Here is a 20,666-nt window from a genome sequence, read left to right on the forward strand (position 1 = left end):
ACTAGTTAGGTAAACTGTTTAGCAGGTCAGTAAGACGAGTGGTCCTAAACAGAGCATCACAGAGAGGCTGGGTTTCTCTGAAAAAGATAGTGAGGGGTTTGCCACTCTGATAGACTGCATGAGCAAATAACATTCGGCATAGTTTTTAAAAAGCATTTAGAGTAATGGGGGAGTCACACGTTAGTCCAGCCTATAATCAAGGATCAAGTTCCGCTCCAGAAGACAGAAGTCTCTTAGTTAAAGGGTGTTGCCTCCCTGCACTGCATCCCTTCCACACTTAAAATTAAACTGCACACTGCTCATACTGAAGTAAATGGCAGGCCTTTGTATGGAGTGTAAATATCATGAGGCCCTCCCAGCATTTTGGCTTCCTGCCTGAATACAAGCTACTCTGTGTGCAGTAACCAAAGCTAGCCGACAGATGGCACTGTAACACACACTTGGCTTGCACAGCATGTGCGTGTCTCTCGCTCCTCCATGTGTGTTGTAAGTGGCAGAGAGGTGATATAAATAATTTCAGGTCTCGTGTTTCAGTTTATATCATCGCGTTTATGGCTGTGTTTGTCTGTAAAGATTTGAAATTAGGCCACGATCATCAAAAGTCACGATCATTGAAAATCTGGGGCACTTTCTATGCCAACTAATGCAATCATTGTGCGCAGACCAGCACAGTTCACAGTTTGTCAGCTGAGGACGAAGCAAGGGTGTGTCCCATTGTGGCTACAACTGTGCACTCCTTAGGTGAGTAGGCTACACTGGAATCCACTGAAGTTTTGCAAGGAAAAGCCATTGATTCAAGCACAGATAACAGCCTCTTTATGTCTGAGCCCTACACAGCGACATGTAAACAGCAGACATTCTCTCTCTTAGTTCCAGTCTTGACGTAGGAAACCCTACATTCCTTTTTGCAGCAAACACTTTTGTTGATTCTAAGTTGTTTCTGGACACACCCAGCCCTGTTACTCTCCTTTTCAAAGACCCCCCCTCCCCTTCTCTATGTTTTTCCATCCTTCTGTTGCCATAGAAATAAACCCAGACAGGAAGTCTGCCTCATGCCCATGCAAAAGAGGGAATTTGTTTTGTTGGATCAACAAATCCACGACATGGAGGTAGAGAACAGGGCCGCAAGGACGGCAGAGGAGCGTAGCTTTTCAGGGAAATCATGGCGGATTAGGCAGAGACACGTAAGCACATGCTAAGTTGTTCACCCAGTCACACAACTTCTCTCTCTTATTCATCGTTTAAGCAGACAGTCAGCAGTTGTGAGTGAAGCCATCTTTTGCAACCAAAATGTCTTTGGAAATTCACCAGACAATCTGTCCCAGGACTATCAGCAATGTTATTTGGCAATAAGTCCTGAGAGATTACCAAGATTTGCTGAATCCCTCCAACTCATTGCTTCTATCGTGTTTTTGTGTGTGTGTGTGTGTGTGTGTGTGTGTTTTAAACAAAATGCTCATACTCTGCAAAGCTGTTGATGTCAAAATATAATGTTCTAGATTAAGTAGGCTGATGAGTAACCAGACGTTCACCGCTTTCAGCTGGCAATCAGGCCGAGCTGAGAGTTTTGTGTTGTTCATTTGTTTTGTTTTTCCTTGACAAAACTAGCAGTATTTTAAACAGATCACTTGGCCTTGTGACATCACAATAGATTACTCAAGAATTAAATGCGTTTGTGTGTTCTTGTATTTTGTGTGTATGCTGCTGCGCATGTTGCTGTTCCTAGGACTTTGTCTAATTTACAAAGCAGTCAAAATTTGCTCTTACTTAGTAGTTCATCTTTTGGTGGCTACAAGCAGAGCCCACGTTAGTTAATACCCTGAAGCAGATTGAACTTGGGGAATGTAAAACACTCCCTGGCAATTGTCTTAGATTTGAAGTTAAGAGGCTTGCTTTATAAACAGAAACCTAAGCTGGCTTTTTTTGTGTCTATTCACATGACCTGTGCGTCACATTTGTCAGCAATTTACCTGACGCACGCTCTGCAACGTTGACGTTAAACTTTCACCTCGACAAGATTTTCTGTCTTCATAGTTTTGCCTACGTCACTTCAAGGCCAGTTTGAAGAATGTCCCCTCCCCATTCTCCATGCCCCGCCTCTCTGAATTATCCTTAATTGTGATTAGTTTAGAAGGACGTCACTCACACCTGCTGCTCAAGCAAATCCCTCCCCCTCCACGACGCTCTGCTCGGGCCACGAAACCAGGAGCAGTTCGAAGCCAGGTGCCGTGTGTCGCTCTGCTGTCTGAGTAGGATGCTGTAGCTTTCGCCACAGAACCGTAAGCATATATTTATTAATTTCTTTATCAACACTCATAACTCACGTGAAAGTCGTTTTGTGTTGTGGCTGTTGTAACGTCGCTTCCGTTTGACTTGAGCGGCAGACTTGACAGCGTTGTCCGTCGTTCAGCCGCTCAACTGAAAAATCGCTTTCGATAGAATTATTGATGGACTCCTTGATATTTTGAGCTCGGTTAATGTTGGACTCTTCTTATGTACGCGAATTGTTATGTTTTGGCTTGTTTGAGGCTGTCTGCCTCTCGACTAAAGGGAACATATTGGGCATTTTCCTAACGCTTACAAGTTTGACGTGCCGAGCCGACTGCTGGCAGCAGGAACAGTCTGAGCGAGGCCACCTGTGGTTACTCCCTGAGGAGTTTGTCCCCTATTCGTGAATATTTAATCACACCAATCCCGACTGGCTGCAGTTCTGACATCGTACACGGCATAATTAAACAGTTACTTTTGATCTGCGTGTTTTTTGTTAAATAGGCGACTGAGGTTGTACTGATGATGTCTCGTTAGTGGGGGACATGTCTGTTTACCTGGAGCAATGGTACAAAAGGAAATCACAAAGTATTCAGAAAATGATTCACTTCAGCCATTAATCATGAAATAATCCCTTCCCTGTGGCTTTTGTGTTGCTTGAGGCACTTTGATCCCATTGTGCTGTAAATCGATACAGGGCATCAGCGCCTCTTCCTCCAGACAAGATCATTATATGCACGGGCAGTGATGGCATCACTATCACTGTGAAAGTCACTGATAGTGATGGCATCACTATCACTGTGAAAGTCACTGATAGCCTGTGTGCATACTGCCAATTTAGCATTCAAGCCACATGTAAAACAAAACAGTTATTTTCTGTAAACATGTCTAGTCTCAGAGAATGAAGTTGAATTATTAATCTGTTTGTTTAGGAAGTAACAAGCAGGTTATTGCTTAGTTAAACTCATTGGACTGCACAGTACACATGCGCAATAGTTGGATATCAAGGCTTGTGTTGTCAAATAAGGTAATCTGACTCTGTGCCATGCTTCAACATTTTATGCTGTCCTCACACAAAAGTAAACCTGAAGTTCTTAGTTTCTGATGCAGCATCAGTATTTTTCTGATTTCAACCTTCTGGGACGCACAGCTTATTCTCGGAAAATTGTTGTTTGTACAAAACAAAGCGTGTTTCTAGTAAGTAACATGCAGGCTCAGCGTGTGCCGCAGTGAGCGGAGCACAAGAGGAAGATCCAGAATCACTGGATTTGGTCTCAAAAAGACACAGAAAGCTACTCGTTTATTTTCCATTTCACCCACTTCATCGTATTCAGAGTATTCCAGTTGCCCCTGGGCAGGAGGTAGGGTACAAAATCTGTCTTAGAAGATCATTTCCACAAAAAACAGGAACCACGTTGCCTTAAAGCTGGGACGGATTTGTTTGAGAGGAGGACCACTTGCAGTTTCCCTGGCCAATTCCAGTTTATTTGAAGTTTTGTGGCATCTGATTTGTCCGTGCTATGAGTATGGCTTGCAAGCTGAATAAAATCATTTGATCATCTGATCGCCGGTGAAATCGTTCAATCGTCAGTGATCAAACATGTAAGATCACTGACTCTGGCATCGTTTGCCCTGATAGATGGAATAGTGTAATCATAAAAATTCAATCATGTGACAGCGAGTCATCGAGGTTATGAAAACTGCCTAATTTTCCCCTCTAAACTCACTTCAGACAAGTAGTCGCAGTGCCCGTCTGCTGCTGCTCTGTGCACTTAGAGCATTTGTAAAGCACTCCAGTTCAAGATGGTTCATACCCGGCCGTTAGCAAGCATCTGCCCTTTTGAAGTGCCCTTGAGCAAGAGATAAATTTCCTGCTGCATGTGGCTCTGTTTCGGGCTGCTCTTTCAGTGCTCTTGTTAACTCGGGCTGAAGGAGGATTGTGCCGCAGGGGTCTGTTTTAAGTCTGTTAATCAGCTGATCGCCGTCCAGCTCAAATGTTGTTTTTTTTTTTTCTGAAGCAACATTCCCGGGTGTAAACATCCAGCGTGGCCGAAGTGACTCACTGAGTTATCTCTGTGTCACTTTCTCCTTTACACAACACCCACTGAAAAGCTGGGGAATACAGAGCGCTCCCACTTGACTAATGCACCAAGCGGCCGCTCTGTGAATAGCCTGCCTGTGCTTGCACGAGGCTGTGGGGTGTTCTGCCCTACTTCCATTTAAGCCGGCCAGAAGAGAGACTTGTGTGAAATCATGCTTCTGTGACTGCAGGTTCTCATTATAATTGAGTTTATCGTCTTCACATTATTTAGAAATGACAAACACACTGATTTATTTATTTTTTCCTCTTTTTTTCGTGTATCCGCAGCAGTCTGTGGTTGAGCAGTAACAAACCAGATTCATTTATTTTTGTGATGCAGCTTGTCAAAAACACGGCACTGAGGTATCTGAGTGCATGCTGTTTCTGAGGCTTGTTCTCTTTCTCTCGCTCTTTGAGTGCAATCTAAAATAGCTGACTGCGAAGTGACATGTTCTGGCTGTTTGTATCTCTTTGATCACTCGCTGATAGACGCATTAGTTTTCCTCTGATTGCTGACAGGAAACACAGGCACCGTCTAACTCTCTTCCTCGGATGTAAAAGTGGCGTTTGAATAGCTTTAAAAAAAAAAAAAAGTCAGTCCCATGAGCCGTACGCTCAAGTCAGAGGTCAGATAAAATGAGTGCTGCTGCAATCAGCCATATGCTGCCACTCATCTGCTACTCTATTTTTGTTCCAGCGTTTTTGTTTTGGAGTATAAATAGATATCGCCAGATGCGAGTCTTAGAAAGCGTCTTGTAAAGCTTTCTGATGATCGGTGGATCATCCACACTTTTGACTTGATAATCCTGTAATCTGTGAGGACCTTTTTGCCAGTAATGCAGAGGGCAGTCCTGCTGCTGCAAGAAAGTTTATGGAGCAACAGCTGTGTCGACATCAATGTGTTGTTTTGTTGTTTTTGTTCATGCCAGGACCAGAAACTCCAGCCTGACCATCCCTCAGGTGTTAGCCAGAAACTGTTGAACAATAGGTCTCAGCTTTGCTTTGTGAAGAAAATATGTGTTCTGTGAGAATATGTGCTGCGTGTCGTCATGCTCAACCCCCCCCCAGAAAGGAAGTGGACGGGTAGATTATTATTTCAGAGGTTCATTTGGATACATAGTGTATTTATACCTTTGCACAACAAAGTGTGTTGTCACATTACTGCTTCATGAGCTTTTACAGAACGCCGGCGGCCGGTGGCCCTAGAAAATAAAAAAAGGCCCCTCTACTTTGTCTCCTGAATGTGTGCATCCCCGCCCACTTGGTTTAAAGTTCCATTTCGAAGAGAAACTCGAGGGGAAAAGTGTACACATCGTAGGGCCTTCCAGGTAGTACTTTTTGTGCAGTGCAACAGAAACTATGGCAAATGTACTGAGATCACAGGACCACATATGATTCATGCCGCCAAATATTACTCCCTGAAATTAATACATACAGGCTAAACCATTCATCTGTACTGTCTCTTCCTTCCTGTTGGCTCACCTGGACAATTCTGGTGCCTTTGGGGGAAAAAAGAAAAACGCAGCTTTAAATGCTTTTCTTCCTCATTTGGGTCGTTGAACAGATCGTTTACGAGGTGTCATGTCATTAATGATTGACTCATGTTATGTAAGGCTACAGGCTGAAAGCACGGGTTCTTCTCGTCTTACTCTGCAGAAAGCTTGGCGGTGTACAGTCCTTCCCTAATCAGTGGAGATAACGTACTGTAAGTAGGGCACACGGTGGGATGTTCAGGGAGTCATGTCCCAGCATCGTTCCCACTTTATCTGTGGCAGTTGGTCCGGTTTAGTGTTTATGCTACGTGTTTATACTCACAGGAGGGAGATCTCGTAAGGCAACGAGGCTTCAAACAAAACCTCTCTGCACTGATGCACCTAAACAATGTTTGAGGTTTCATTCTAAGGAAGTGTGTTGTTGCAAACTCTGCCTCTGAGTCGTATGAAAGGGTTGAAGAAGCTGTTGCTGCTGTTCTAATTTATTTAGTAGATAGCCCTGATAAGAATGATTCAGTGATATGTAAAAACATGCATTTTGAGTGTTTCGTTGTTAGATGCAGCTTTGTTGGGTGTTTTTTAAATTATTTTTCAAGATTACAAGTGGGTGCATTTTCACAGCTGTAGCTCTATGCAGATGTTGTATTTAGTACATTCCTGACTGGATTTACGTCCAGAAAAGCATGAGATGCAGCTAAAAACCGCAGGCAAGTCACAGCCTGACAAGTGCGAGCAGAACAGCTTGACAAGCTAAATCAAGTTCCCCCGAGTTTATCATGTGAAACCTACTCAAATTTGTTGTCTGTCCTTTTAGCCTGTGCTCCTGAGCTGTGAAGTAAGTGGGCCGCCCGTGTGTTCCAGTCTGCTTTTAGCTTAGTGTTGACTGTAGCTAGCCTGGTGTTGTGGTGTGTTGGAGGTATCGAAGCACGGAGCACATTCTTTCCTGTTGATGACTCACGTCCTGAGCATGGTACAGACAGCCAGCGAGGCCTTGGGGAACTTCAGAAAACACACGCAAACACTCATTTAAACCACCAGTGTTTGCAGAGTGCAGTTGGCAGCATACATTATAATCCAGAAGTTTACACACATTTGCATGCATGCAAGCACACACAAAGCTCACAGGCATTCCCACCAGGCAGGGATGTGCCCTTATCACCTTTATACTTCCACATGACCACAGATCTTAGACCGTATCAGCAAGAAAGGGGGTGGGGGGGTTAAAACACAGACAGAAGCATAACTTGCACAGCCAGGTTGGGGTTGTGTCATTTGTGGTAAGGAGAAGGAGAAGAATGAATATTGCACCACAACACGAGTGGGATGTTTCATGAATCTTGCTCACTACTCATGGACAGTACAGCTTTGGAATCACACTGCGGACCCTTTCAAGTGCTCCACAAAAATAGAAGACAAAAAATATCACCTTTACGTAAATCTTCAGAATCTTTGTTTGCATTTAAGCTCTGATGCATCCTTCTTCTTCTTCGCTTTCAAACGCTCTCCTACTATTTAACTGCTGTCCACGTGTGCCAGATCTAATTCAGTGGACACTTACTTTTCCTGGTGGATGCCGTGTGTCAGAATGAAAATCAGGGCATGAGGTTAAGGTAGGTTTTCTATCAGGGACTGTTTGAAAAGCACAGATCTGGGGAAGGATACAAGCAAATTGTCCTTTTGAGTGAAATCTCGACTTCCTTTGTTGAGATTGGAAACCTTTCAGAAGGAAAACTGCCAGCGCAGTACTCCAGCAGCCAGCTGTTTACGGAAGGAAAGGCTAGACAAAAGTCACTTGTCACTACTCACTAAAAGGCAACTGAAAGCCCTCTGAAAATGAACCAAAAGGCAGTTGTATTGCTCAAATCGGAACAAAAAAAACCTCATCTTATGAAACAGAGATTAGACCATTATTCGACTCTGGTTCTGTTGGAGCTCCCTTTCAATGTTCACCGGTGCGCCGCGCATCATCAGGCTACTTTTAAACAAAAGTCAAATGAATTATGGTAACCTGAATTGAAAGAGGTCTGAAAAACCTGCAGTCGACACTGTGTCTGAGCTTTAAGGCAGAACTCGAACGTGAAATAGTTTCTTTCGGGTTCCTGTTGTCGTAGGTGTTGAATCGGATGACTTTTGAGCTTTGTTCAGGTCAGTCGCATCAAGGTTTTAACAATTCATTGCAAAACGAAAAGAGGCTTTGAAAATGTTGGAAAGGCACCGAATTTGTTTAGCGCATTAAAAAACTGTTTGAGAGTCTTGTGTAAAAAAAGCCAGCACTGCAGCAGACAGCCAAACCTTTTGATGGTGGAGTGAAACTGTTCATGTATGCAATAGATAACCTGCTAGACTGGTGTAGGCAGAGGTATACAAACATATATGACTGTAAGGTAAAGAACATGTGATTAGAAAAAAACAACTTTACCTGCCTGAACACATCATTATGAGCTCATGGGATCTTTTTAATGGAGGATGGGCAATTTGACTCTTAACAGTGCTAAAGTTGGATCTTGTAACCTTTGGAGTCATAAGGTTTTAATGGGATTTTTCAAGGATTGTTTAGGTTATATGATGTTATATTTCCAAATAGATTGCTTTTGCTGATTCACTGATGCTTACATGGTTCCATCCCCATACAAGAACAATGATGAAAGGCAGTGGTCGTTTGATCTTTGTTCTTGTATGGTACCGCCATGGCCATAAATATTGACTTTGAAGCATTTCTTTGAGCGTATGCTTGTATTTAGTCCACATGAATCACAACAGTCCACAGAAAGCCCGAGCATCTGATCATGGCGTGTGTGAGAGATCGTGATTATGAATGTAGTCTGGATATTTCTGTCCAGCTTCCCTAAAACTGAGATAACATCAGACTTTTGGGGATTTTACAGTTACTCATACACAAGCCGAGTAAACGATTCCTCCGTCGGTCCCGTTTGCAGACGCCTTGCGCAGCCGCTGTTCTCTTTGAAATCAGCGGAACCTCTGTGTTGCTCCGACAATCATTTGGCTGCAACCTTTCTCGGCAGTGCTGACTGTTGGCGTGGCCTTCAAAGGTCAGAGTGATGCTCCCAGAGGCTCCGCTGTGATCTCGATCGCCACGGTTTCCACAGAAACAAGACAACACTCGGGGAAAGAACAGCCAAGTCGCAATAAGATGACATCACCGTCGCCCACTCACAGTGACAGCAGTGGCTCCTCGAAACACGACAGCAACCAGGTACGTATGTGTGGCCCCTGCTGCCACGTTTGCTCTCAGCTGACCTCTGATTTGCTTCATGCAAATTCAGCATGGCATTAGCCTGTGTGTTGGTGTGCTGTGTAGCCGTAAAATATTTTGAATTGGTCTTTGAGAAAACAACCGGTAATTTGTGAAGTGAATGTTGAAGTGTGATTAGAATCACGACACACACTCTTTAAAGGAAAGAACACGCAATAACTTTTTTTTTTTTTTTAACGACTGAAGCCACTGTCTCGGCAACAGCTCGCCTCCTGAATGTTAGGTTTAAATACGTCTGTCATCTGAAGGGAGCGAGCTCATGCTTTGTTGCCTCTTTGTGTCCCCCTCAGGATAGCTGGGAGATCGTGGAGGGGCTCAGGGGGCTTCCTGCCAGCATGCAAGAGCCTGACAAACAGGAGGGCTTTGTGCTCAAGAGGAGGAAGTGGCCCATGAAGGGTTGGCATAAGGTGAGCACCTCACTGGTCATCTTAAACCTACCGACACTAACGGCAGTTAGACGCCTGCTGCAGTCTCCTCGCTGTGGATTTCACTGGTTTAATACAATGGATAACAAACATACTTCCTGTTTGTTTGTGTTATTCCATTCTTTAATTCAATTGGTTAAAGAGAAGCAGGAGTTTTACACTCCAAGATTAATATTGTCCTAAAAGTTCAACTAGAGTTCTGTCTTGCTACCTTGTTATTACCTAAAGCTATTCACGCACTTTTTTTCCTTGTTATTTGTACATTTCAATAAGATTTCTGTCTTTCCAATCCTTTCATCCCCAGCTGAATAAATTGTAACCCTGACTCATCCTCCACCCCCTTCCCTCTCTGTGAGTGTGCTCATGCATACCTGGAAAATTCTGCCGTGCAACATGATGAAACTACCGCTTTTAACAGTCCACTTTTCAGCTGATAAAAAGGCCTCGTCTTGTCAGAGTGCTCTGCCTGCGTGTACCGCTGATTGTAAAACTGAAATGTGCTCGTAAGCTCCAGTTCTGCCTGTTTGTCACCATTATCCTCGCTGCTGATCACTTATTTCCCTGCTGCTGTTGTAAAATGTAAATGACAGGGTCACATGGAAAGTAGACAAAGTCTGCATGCTGTTTTTGTTTAAAAGTTGAACTCTTATTAAGCAAGAACCATGTCACCGCTCTGAAAAGATTGACTGATTTTTGTTTTCTTCCTCCTTAGAGATACTTTGTGTTGGAGAGAGGAATCCTGAAGTATGCAAAGCGTGGAAGTGATGTAAGCCTCACCTGATGAGCGCCACCTGTCTGTCATAGCTCTACACACACACACACACACACACACACACTCAAACTACATGCTAACATCAAATTATCTTTGCACAGTTGCAGAAGGGCAAGCTTCATGGCTGCATAGATGTTGGCCTCTCTGTCATGTCAATCAAGAAGAAAGCCATGTGCATTGACCTGGACACAGAGGACAACATTTTTCACCTAAAGGTAACTCCCGAGGCTTAAGTTTAGTGGCTCTCTTTTGTTATCTGAGCCATACACACACAAGCAAATGCTTTAGTTTCTGTGGGCATTTCCTTTCATTTCCTCTGCCAAAGGCCTAAACAGGAGCTTCCTTCAACGTAGTTGCTCTAATTACATGTTATGGCACCCAGGTGAAGTCTCCGGAGCTGTTTGAGGAGTGGGTGTCAAAGCTGCGTCACCACCGCGTGTTTCGGCAGAATGAAATTGCTATGTATCCCCATGAGAGGCACCTCTTCCACCCCCATTCCTCGTCCTCCCCCTCCTTTAGTGACTCGCTTCGAAAAGTAAGTTATTATAGAGGGTTTTCTTTAAGGGTGGGGGTTGCTGAAAAGCTCATTTTCCTTTGTGTGTCTTCCCTCTAACTCAGAGGGCAACTCTCACCAAGCAGGCATCAGTCCACCAGGCAAAAGTCAGCTCCTGGCTCCACTCCTCTGAGGACATGAAAAAATGCTCCAAAGGTGAGTGGCTCCTTGCTACGCTGTTCTCTTCTGCTTACTTGTTGCAGTGTGTCTCACTGCAGTATTTCATGTTCTGTTTTGCCCCCGTGTCTGCATGCGCCTGCACTCTGATCTAATGATGATCCGTTTTTCATTCAGAGTTGGAGGAATGTGAATCTTATCTGCTGGAACTCAACCTGCTGCTGAAGAGCATGGAGGTCATGCACCGCACATACTCCGCTCCTGCCATCAGTGCGCTTCAGGTAAGCTTCAAGTTAACCGCTGAGTTAAACCTGCAAGCACTCGTTCTCAGTATATTTTTGGGTGGATCAAAAAATTGACAAATGATTCAGAAGTATTTTAAAAAAAGGGAAAAAGTGAATAAATGTACGAATTGAGGAAGTCACTTTGCTAATACCATGTTGCATTTCGACCACAGACATCTACTTACGACATCCCTAAAAAGGAAAAGAGGCCACGGAGATGGCGATCCAAAAACAATGGCAAAGAACCCAAAGCCACACTACAAGTACATGTCTTTTTCTTTTTTTCTACTGCTGGTCATTTAACGTCAGTTCTCAACATTTAAGTGGGAATTACAGGGAAATGATGATCCACCTTCCTTTGTTTGATCACCAGGTCCCAAGCTGCATTTCCTCCCAGTCCCCTCGCCTGCACGCCTCCAATCCCAACCTCCCCACCACAGAGTCAGCCACTCAGGAGGTCTGTCCTGAATCCCCCGACTCACCCACAAACGTGTCACGTCTCCAAGAGGACTTCTGCCGGCTGGCCAACAATAGTGAGTTCATGCCCGGGTTGTCTGGTAGTTTGCTTTGAGCGTGCTTTTTCTGTGGAGAGATTAAAAAAAAAAAAAAGCTTTTTGGTACCAGCTTGTATATGCCAACATAGTTTCCATGACAACTCTGTACCTAATTTTCCCTGTTTCTTTTCTGTATCTGGCATTTGATTCTCTCTAGTCCATGTTTCACTAAAATCGGCATATAGTTCACTGATGACGGAGAGAGACAGATTGAAGCACACCATCGACCTGCAGGCCCCCCAGGCGGCTCAGGTTATGGGACTCAAGACTGGCTACTCCTCAGTGAGTGTTCGTCTCAATCCAAAACTCATATCTCTGCCTGATTACTCCCGTGGTGTGTCTAATTCCCTTTAACCAATGTCTTCAATTAGGAATGCGCAAGTGCTTCCCACTCACTGGTCCACCAGGTCTCCAACGAGAGCAAAGTATCGATTCCAGAGTCCATGCTGGAATTCTTTGATGCTCAGGAGTACCTCCTCTCCTCTTCTTCATCTGAAAATGAGGTCAGTCAATATCTGCTGCATCTACTTTGTTGTTTTTGTGACTATTCAACAAATAGATGCAATAATAAGCAAACAGGTCTGTTCATGTACATGCTCTGGACTCTTCTGACGATTCACTTCATTCTGGGTTTCTGCGCACCCTTAAAATCTTAAACCTGTGTTTGGAAATTCTAAGAAATGCCAGACAATTAAAATGAGATTTGTGATTTTTATAATGAACTTTCCTTTTCTGTTTTCGGGCGATGATTACACTCCTCGACGACAGTGTAACTAATTCGTCTTTTGCTTGTAGTTGAAAACAATTCAAATTGATTTATAAGAGTCTTCGCAGGAAGTTCTTGACGATCACAGACTGCCTGTGAAGGTGTAACTGTAAAGGAAGACCAGGGACTGTATGGTAGTGATACTTCTTACCCCCTTTTTCGTCTCTTTGTTTCCAAAACCTACATAAAGTCCTTATCTTTTATAGTATGTGACATTACTGAGGTCTTCTTTTTACCACAGCCTTCCTGTTCTGCACCGACTCTGCTGCTGGAGCCGGTGTTGCCAGATCTTGTGGCAGAAACGAGAAAAGCCAATCTATGAGAACAAGTTTAAGACAAGCGGCTGGGTGCTTAAAAAGAAAAAGTAACAGACCTGAGAATGCGTTGTAAAGCAGTAGCTTGTTGTCAGGTGCTGTGACACGAGATAATGCCATAAAGGGGTAAACATGTCAAGAAAATCTCTACATATCTTAGTTCTGTTGTTGCTTCAATCATGACCTTGTTCAGGTGAAGGTGATCAGAAAGATGCTGTTCAGAATATTTCTCTCATTAGAGCCACTGTAAAAGTCGATCTCTTGCCGTTTTAATACATTGACTTGTGAAATGAGTGAAAAGGAGAGAGATGGATGCAAAATTTCATGGTAAGATTTCAGTCATGACTGTACACACAAATGCAATCACGAGCCGTTATGATGTGTAGACCACAAACAGGCGTGTGTGCAAGATGAACAACTCAAAACGCACCTGAAACTCCTTCTGTGTTTCCACCGTGTTAGAAAAATATTAGGTTGCTTCGGGTTGCTTGTCCTGCTGGAAACTCAAAAAAAAGGCCAATTTTAATTTTCGACAACGTTTTCTGCTTCATAAATGTCTGGAAGAAATCGACTGAAGGTCAAAAATTGATTTCATATGAGTTCATTGACTCATTTTTAATAAAAAACACAAATCAACACGACTGAAAGGGATGACACGCTCAATCCTTTTCTCTTTTTCGCAATATGTTCACTAAACTCTCTGCTTTGAGTTCTATTCATTCCACTCTAAAGGCTCATTGACCTTTCCTCATTGATTTTTCTGTCGGCAGGTGTCCGACGATGACTCGTATATCAGTGATGTCAGCGACAGTGTCTCCATGGACACGTACGACGGAGGCTGTGAGAGACACAACTCCGGTACATGATACAGTTACATGTTGTGTTTCTGCGTGTGTGTGTGTGTGTGTGAAGTCACACTAACCCCTTCAGCGGATGGAAAATAAGACGGAGTAAAGAAACCTTTTGCTGCTCTGTCAGTGAGGGAGGGATTGTCTGTCTGTGACTAAGCCTCCTGTGTATTTTACTCAGTGTCGGCATCAAATAAATTATGAATGTCTCAAATTGGGGAAATTACTCATTTGCTCAGAATATGTTCACCACTAACAAGCAACGCCGACTTCAGACATGTTTACAAACTCAGTGCCGTGTGAGGGAGAATCTGTGAATTATTAATTCACCACTGCAGATGGTCTTAGTTATATATTTTCACTGCATAAATCTTTGCCTCTGGGGGCAGTGAAACAAAGAAGAGGCGTTAATAACTGCGTTCGCTTTCGAATACAAATATGGGTTTGATCTGGATTCATTGTCTTTTCTCAAGACAAGCTATGGCGTGTTTCAGCTCTCAGAGGTGCTCCGTCTCACCCCGTTTCTCCCTCAGTCAGCAGCGCGGTGACGCAGGCCCGCCGGCGCGCCACGCTGCCGTCCCCCTGTCCCTCCAGCAGCATAAGCCTGTGGAACATCCTGAGGAACAACATCGGTAAGGACCTGTCCAAGGTGGCCATGCCTGTGCAGCTCAACGAGCCGCTCAACACCTTGCAGAGGCTGTGCGAGGAGCTGGAGTACAGCGACCTCCTGGACACCGCGAACCAGACTGCAGACCCTTACCAGCGCATGGTGAATAAAAAGAATTCCCCATTATTTTTGCATTTACAAAGTTGCTCGTTAAAGATGGGCGCTCTAATTTTACTGCAGTACTCAAAATATATGTATATATTTTTTTCATTATTTTTACACTTGTGCACAAACTAGGATGATGCTGTCAGTAGATTCTCTTTCCCACACTGGATACATATTATACACACCAGCACAAACTGTCATTTACACACACGTGCAAACATGGAGTATGAATTCAGATCTTGTGGGATAATTTTGACGTTTCACCCCTCTCCCTCCTCTTTACCCACACAGGTGTATGTTGCCACATTTGCGATATCTGCCTATACGTCCACCTACTACCGGGCAGGAAGCAAACCCTTTAATCCCGTCCTGGGAGAGACTTACGAGTGCGACAGGCCTGATAAGGGCTTCAGGTTTATAGCGGAGCAGGTAGAGGTCACACAATCTGCACAATTCTCCCAATTAGAGTACAATCTAGATTACTAAATGCACTGAAAATCTATAGACAAAGCATCTTATCCTCTCTTTTCTCCAAATCCCAGGTGAGTCATCACCCGCCTGTTTCAGCATGTCACTCGGACTCAAAGAACTTCAGCTTTTGGCAAGGTGAGAACAAGTTTGGAATAAACATCCAATGTCCTCTTTCCGCCTTTGCTTACTTTTAGATTACATAATTTTTTTTGTCCCCAAGTGCTTCCAACATGCTGAGGGTTATATTCAAAGAGAAAAACTGGATTTGACCTCATGATCACACCTTTCATTTGCATAATTTAACAAATTATTGTGCAGAATGTGACCTGATTTGTTAAGTCTGGTGGTTTTAACTTAAGCGTGTTTCTCAAACACAATGGAACAGGCGCCGGTTGCCAAAGAAACTGGAGCCTGTTGCCTCCTTTGTTTCCCTTTGTGGACATGAATAAAGAAGATGCATAAAAACTAAGCTGTTGTGGGTTGAGGGGATCAGATGAGCAACTCTGAAGACTGAAATTGTGATAATTAGTGTCTATTGTTCCAGTCAGTCACCTGTCGAATTGTCATCTCATTTGTCTTTTTAGATGTGCGATGGAAAAATAAATTCTGGGGGAAATCCATGGAAATAGTTCCCATGGGAACCACACATGTCACACTACCTGCGTAGGTCCTTTGCTCCTTCTCTGTGGGTGTGTTAATGCGTGCACGAGTGTGTATATTTGATGTGGTCGTTTTGTCATGTTTTGTGCATAATGAAGGCTGTATGTGTTAGAGAAATTAAACGACACGCACCTCATGCACAATAAACACAGCATGCGTGTCATTTCTCCAGCTTTGGGGACCACTATGAATGGAACAAAGTGACGTCCTGCATTCATAACATCCTGAGTGGCCAACGATGGATCGAACACTACGGAGAAATGGCCATCAAGAATGTTAACAGTGACGTTTGTCAGTGTAAAATAACATTTGTCAAGGTGGGCAAACAGATTTTACTGTAACTTTTTTTTGGGGGGGGGGATGCCTCTGCTGTAGCTGTGAACAACTGATTTTTTTTGAGAAGAAAGAAAAGTTATTGGATGAAATTCTCTAGCGATGCCTCAGCTGAATCCTGTCCTGTAGAGACAAACTGCACGATTAAAAGGACTATTAAAGGCTTGGTTCAAATGTGCGGTGGGATTTGGCTTCATAGATGTGAGCAGATCTGCTTTTTCACAGCTGTTTCTGAAGCGCTCTCTCATATGCTGTACTATCTTGGCAAATGGCACCATCTAGTGGAAGCAACGTCTTTCTTTTTAGAAAAAAAAATGTTTATGCATTCCTTTTCTTCATGATCGTTTTTCTTCCTACTTTTTCTTCAGGCGAAGTCATGGAGCTCTTCAGTGAATGAAATAGAGGGCGTGGTTACAGATTCAAATGGAAAAGTGGTGCACTCCATTTTTGGAAAATGGCACGAATCGGTGTTCCAAGGGGACCCACCTTCTGCCACGTGTATCTGGCGAGCAAGTGAGTGGATAATTCCAGGAAATAACTGTAAAACAACATCGCAGCGCTTCCATTTTGACACATGCGTGTGTGTATCTGCAGATCCGATGCCTGTGGACCAAGAGCAGTTCTACGGCTTCACCCAGTTTGCAATAGAGCTAAACGAGCTGGACTCGACTTTAAGACCGCAGCTGCCCCCCACAGACACACGCTTCAGGCCGGACCAGAGGTCGCAACTCTTAAACTCTCATTTATGTTTCCTGTCACTATGCAATTAGAATCTTAATGTGTGTGTGTGTGTTTTATTTATTTAATTAATTTAACGTTTTCTTTTTTAAATTCCCTCTAATTTTTAGAGTTGGACTGAACTGATGAAAAGCTCTGAAATTCCACCATTTGGTCCCAAACATTTTTTTTTCTTTTTTACAAACATGAGTTTGTGGGCCAAGATTTGTTAGACCCATGTGGTGTGAAGACAGAAATATTAACATTGCCATGGCAACAGATGGATGAAAACACAAGAACACCATTGTCCAATGTCTAAATGTTTACAGAGATGTTTATATATCCAAACTCGGGTGATTAACTGCCACCCATAAACGGAAAGTTTTCCTTTTGTGTGCGAGAGGCTGGATAAATGTTGCTTACACTTGAGTGGGGATGAATTCCAGCTGTTTCCCATCCTGACGCACTCCATTTTCCTTCCAGGCTGCTTGAGGAGGGGAATGTGGATGGAGCCGAGGAGCAGAAACAGAGGATAGAGCAGCTTCAGAGGGACAGGAAGAAAGTGCTGCAGGACAACAACATGCCCCATCAGCCACGCTTTTTCAAGTACGCTGCTCTTTGCTTCTTCTTAAGCATGTCTTCGTGTGCAATTTGACAGTTTTTTTTCACACATTTTGGCAGCAAAAATTGGTCTGTTGCATGATCAGCGATCCCCTCTGCAACATCTCCTGTGTTGTGTTAGAAATGTTAAATAACTATCTCCACAACGTAGCAGATCCACTTTGATAGATACAGATGTGATTGACTAATCATTCAAAATGTGTCAGACTTTTTCACTTCTTTCTTTTTTTGCGTGTGCGTACAGGAAGTCTAAGGATGACACATGGGTGAGCAACAACACGTACTGGGAGCCGCACAGAGACTCCGGCTTTAGCAAAATTGACTTCCCGGTGTTGTGGTGACCTCTGGAGTCGGTCAGGTCCCTCCACTCCGACTGTAGAGAAGGAAGTATAAAACTGAACTGAGACTGGCGTGGTCCTGGTTAACGTGAAATACTCTGTGTCACAGTGACCAAATTCTACACGACCTTCCTGCTTCTGAACGGGACTGATCAGAGCCTGAAGAACCTCCTTTGGTTTGGGTACGGTTGTTTATTATGGTTCAGCATGAAAAAAACGTTCATTTCCACCATGCCGGTGTAGACTAAAGATGCATATCAGTGTGTTTTATCGCATCGCAGCATTTACCAAAGTGCCTTTTACTGTATAGCTGCACTCAATGAACTACTGTAGCATTTATGCAAAAGAAGATTTTTACTCCGAGACTGGGTGACGTCAGAATGATGCTTTCCCGAAAAGAGATAGTTTCGGGAAGTAAAAAAGTCTTAACACGCCAGGAATTTCTGATGACTTCAGCAACAAGTTGTTTTGATTTTTAAAAAGGAGGTTTTTAAAAGCTTTTGTCGGTGCGCTGCCTTGTTATAATCAGTTATGACTGTAATACAACTGTGGATACAGTTTTTCATTGAGGGAAAAAACAAGATTACTCCATGTTGAAATATTAGAATAAACTGTTCAGTGGGTGGAAGAGTTGAGGTGTGTCAAAAAGTCCTTTTTTTTTTCTTTTTTTAAAAATCACTTTCCTAAACTATAAGCAAAATACCAAACACAGCACAAAAAGAAGCTAGATTACCTTGATGAATATATTGACAATGACGGTTTGAGTGAACTCAGGTCGGCGCAGGAACATTTCACGGTTAGTATTGAGATATGTTCAGGGTCTAACTAAGCATGTGTTATTACACATTTATCAGTCATATCTACAGCGTTCTAAAAACAAAAAAATATAACGACTGCTCTGGTTTTCTGTTGAAACTGTACACCCAGTCTTGAAGCTTTTGTGGTGTATAAGGGATGGTCGCCTTCAAACGGCCGATGTGTTGATGGTACAGGAAGAACTCTGCTGATGCAGACGTGGTCGAACACAGAAGTATTTTAATGGCCACCAGGTCCGTATCAGAATTACAGACTGATGCATCGAATCTGGAGAGATCTTCAAAGCCCAAAAGTCGGTGCAATCGCTGTCTCACTGTGGGTGCTTCTTCCCTTAAGTAAGGTAAAACCTTCTGTGTTTGGTGACCCTGAAGATGCTGCGCAACCCAGGAGGGGCCCGATAGTCAAAAAGTAAGATATGTATATATGTCTCATCTGGTGTGCCTTATTTCAAGCACGCTCAGCTGAGGAGTGTGTTTTTCTCCAAATGTTTCTCCTTCATTCATCTCCTTTCTGGCCACACTGAACCTGATGCCCTTCCGAACCTCTTAAGTGTCAGACACTACACTTTTGTTACAAAAACTGCAAAGACGACGCCTGTGTGTCCCAGTTACCTCCTTCGTTTATTTCTATACGTTTTGTCTCCCGCGGGATTCACTTTGTTTAATTTAATTTGAGGTCTTTTTAATGCCTCAGAATGAAACTTAACACGTCCTCGGTTTGGTTAATGTTTGAACATTTGATGAAAGTGAAGTATGATTTAAGGACATCCATCCTGGTACATTTCACCGTTCTGAGTGTTTCAGTAAATGCTGTCGAAAGGTAAAATGGTTACAGTATGTCACAGTGATCCACCATGTATGTTTTTTTTTCTTTGATAATAAAAGGAAGTATGATTAAATCTGGCATAAGTGATTAGTAATGACATAATATGCTCTGCATTTATCCATAGACTGAACTTGATTAAACACAAACGATGCAGATAAACTGTCATTTTGTTGAGAAAGAAATTAAAGAAACTTTACTTTATTGACTCAGTTTTCATTCAAGAAAAAAACCCAGAAGGATTTGGATTATATAAGAAGCACCTTTACATCACATCTTGTTCACTGAATGAAACCTTTTACTGTGACTTTAATCTAACCACATCCATACCATATTGTTAACTCAATCTTAACCTAAATAAATCTAACTTAAAATATGCATTTGTCATTTAAAGCATAAGAAACATTCAGGTCCTTTGGTGGAGTTTTACATTCCTTGAAAAGCATATCTGACGTTTTTCATGGGCTTTCGGGAAAGACGGTTCATCAAATGTGATTACAAAAAAAAAGAAAAAAAGAATGCATTAGTTAGTAAGGATGAGTTTGCTGATTGTCATCTGAAAAAATAAAGCAGACATCAGGCAGTAAAGCTTAAAACTGCACATTTGTGGCAAGTTGAGCACTAACGAGGACGCCTTTGATCAGTCAGCAGCTACATCCTTCCAAGTCAAACAATTCAACTCAGATAAGTACGCAAGTGAAAAACAGGCTTTCACCCAATAAAACCAGAAGGGAATCAACAGTCTGTTCTACCACCATTCAGTAGTGTTGCAGTCTTAGACTTTTAGACAAAAAATCAAAGTCATATGACATACCGATATCAGGATTGCATGGTGAATAAAAGGCTTTGGACATGCTCTGCTTTCCATGTCTGGACTTCTTATTTCCCTTGTGTGTGTGTACATACATATATATATGTATATATACACATGAAGTGGGCAGATTTGAGCAATCATGTATACATGACCAAACCGAGGGGAAATCTGCCCACTTCCTCATTTGGCATCACCATCAATTAATCATACTTAATAGTAACATTTCAGCCCTAAGTTGGTTTGTGTTTCCAAACAGTCCCAGAAATAAGTTAACAATTCATCACTAATCCTCATAAGTAGCTGTTCTCACGGAGGGGAAATTTCGGCATGTCACAACTTTCACCTACTGTTATAAATACACTGTAATTGAAAATACAGTCAGTAGATATATGATGGATAGAGTCACGTTGGTTTGTGAACTGCTGCTGAAACCAATGGTTCAGCATTGTGTTATTTTTGGAATGAAAAGTGATCCTGTTTGTACAATTGGGTGGAGTTGTGGAGGAAATCTGATTAAGCCAAAATCTGTTCTTTGAGTACAAGAATCTGCTTAA

At 42.8% G+C, this 20,666-nt stretch overlaps 1 protein-coding gene across 1 annotated transcript; it reads left to right on the forward strand.

Annotated features, from left to right (window-relative positions):
- Positions 1 to 2,173: 2,173 nt before the first annotated feature.
- LOC140274646 (oxysterol-binding protein-related protein 3-like) lies at positions 2,174 to 18,320 on the forward strand. The gene is made up of 22 exons (XM_072370013.1): positions 2,174 to 2,279; positions 8,865 to 9,055; positions 9,406 to 9,522; positions 10,253 to 10,306; positions 10,414 to 10,527; positions 10,695 to 10,847; positions 10,931 to 11,021; positions 11,160 to 11,263; positions 11,440 to 11,529; positions 11,640 to 11,799; positions 11,978 to 12,102; positions 12,192 to 12,323; positions 13,671 to 13,758; positions 14,282 to 14,517; positions 14,812 to 14,949; positions 15,063 to 15,126; positions 15,576 to 15,654; positions 15,824 to 15,968; positions 16,353 to 16,497; positions 16,579 to 16,705; positions 17,185 to 17,307; positions 17,567 to 18,320. The coding sequence occupies exons 2-22, from the start codon at positions 8,993 to 8,995 to the stop codon at positions 17,661 to 17,663; spliced, it is 2,445 nt and encodes an 814-aa protein (XP_072226114.1). The 5' UTR covers positions 2,174 to 2,279; positions 8,865 to 8,992; the 3' UTR covers positions 17,664 to 18,320.
- Positions 18,321 to 20,666: the final 2,346 nt, after the last annotated feature.

The sequence above is a fragment of the Leuresthes tenuis genome, unplaced genomic scaffold (genome assembly GCF_036924035.1).
Source record: "Leuresthes tenuis unplaced genomic scaffold, fLeuTen1.0.hap1 SCAF_18, whole genome shotgun sequence".
Classification (NCBI taxonomy): Eukaryota; Metazoa; Chordata; class Actinopteri; order Atheriniformes; family Atherinopsidae; genus Leuresthes; species Leuresthes tenuis.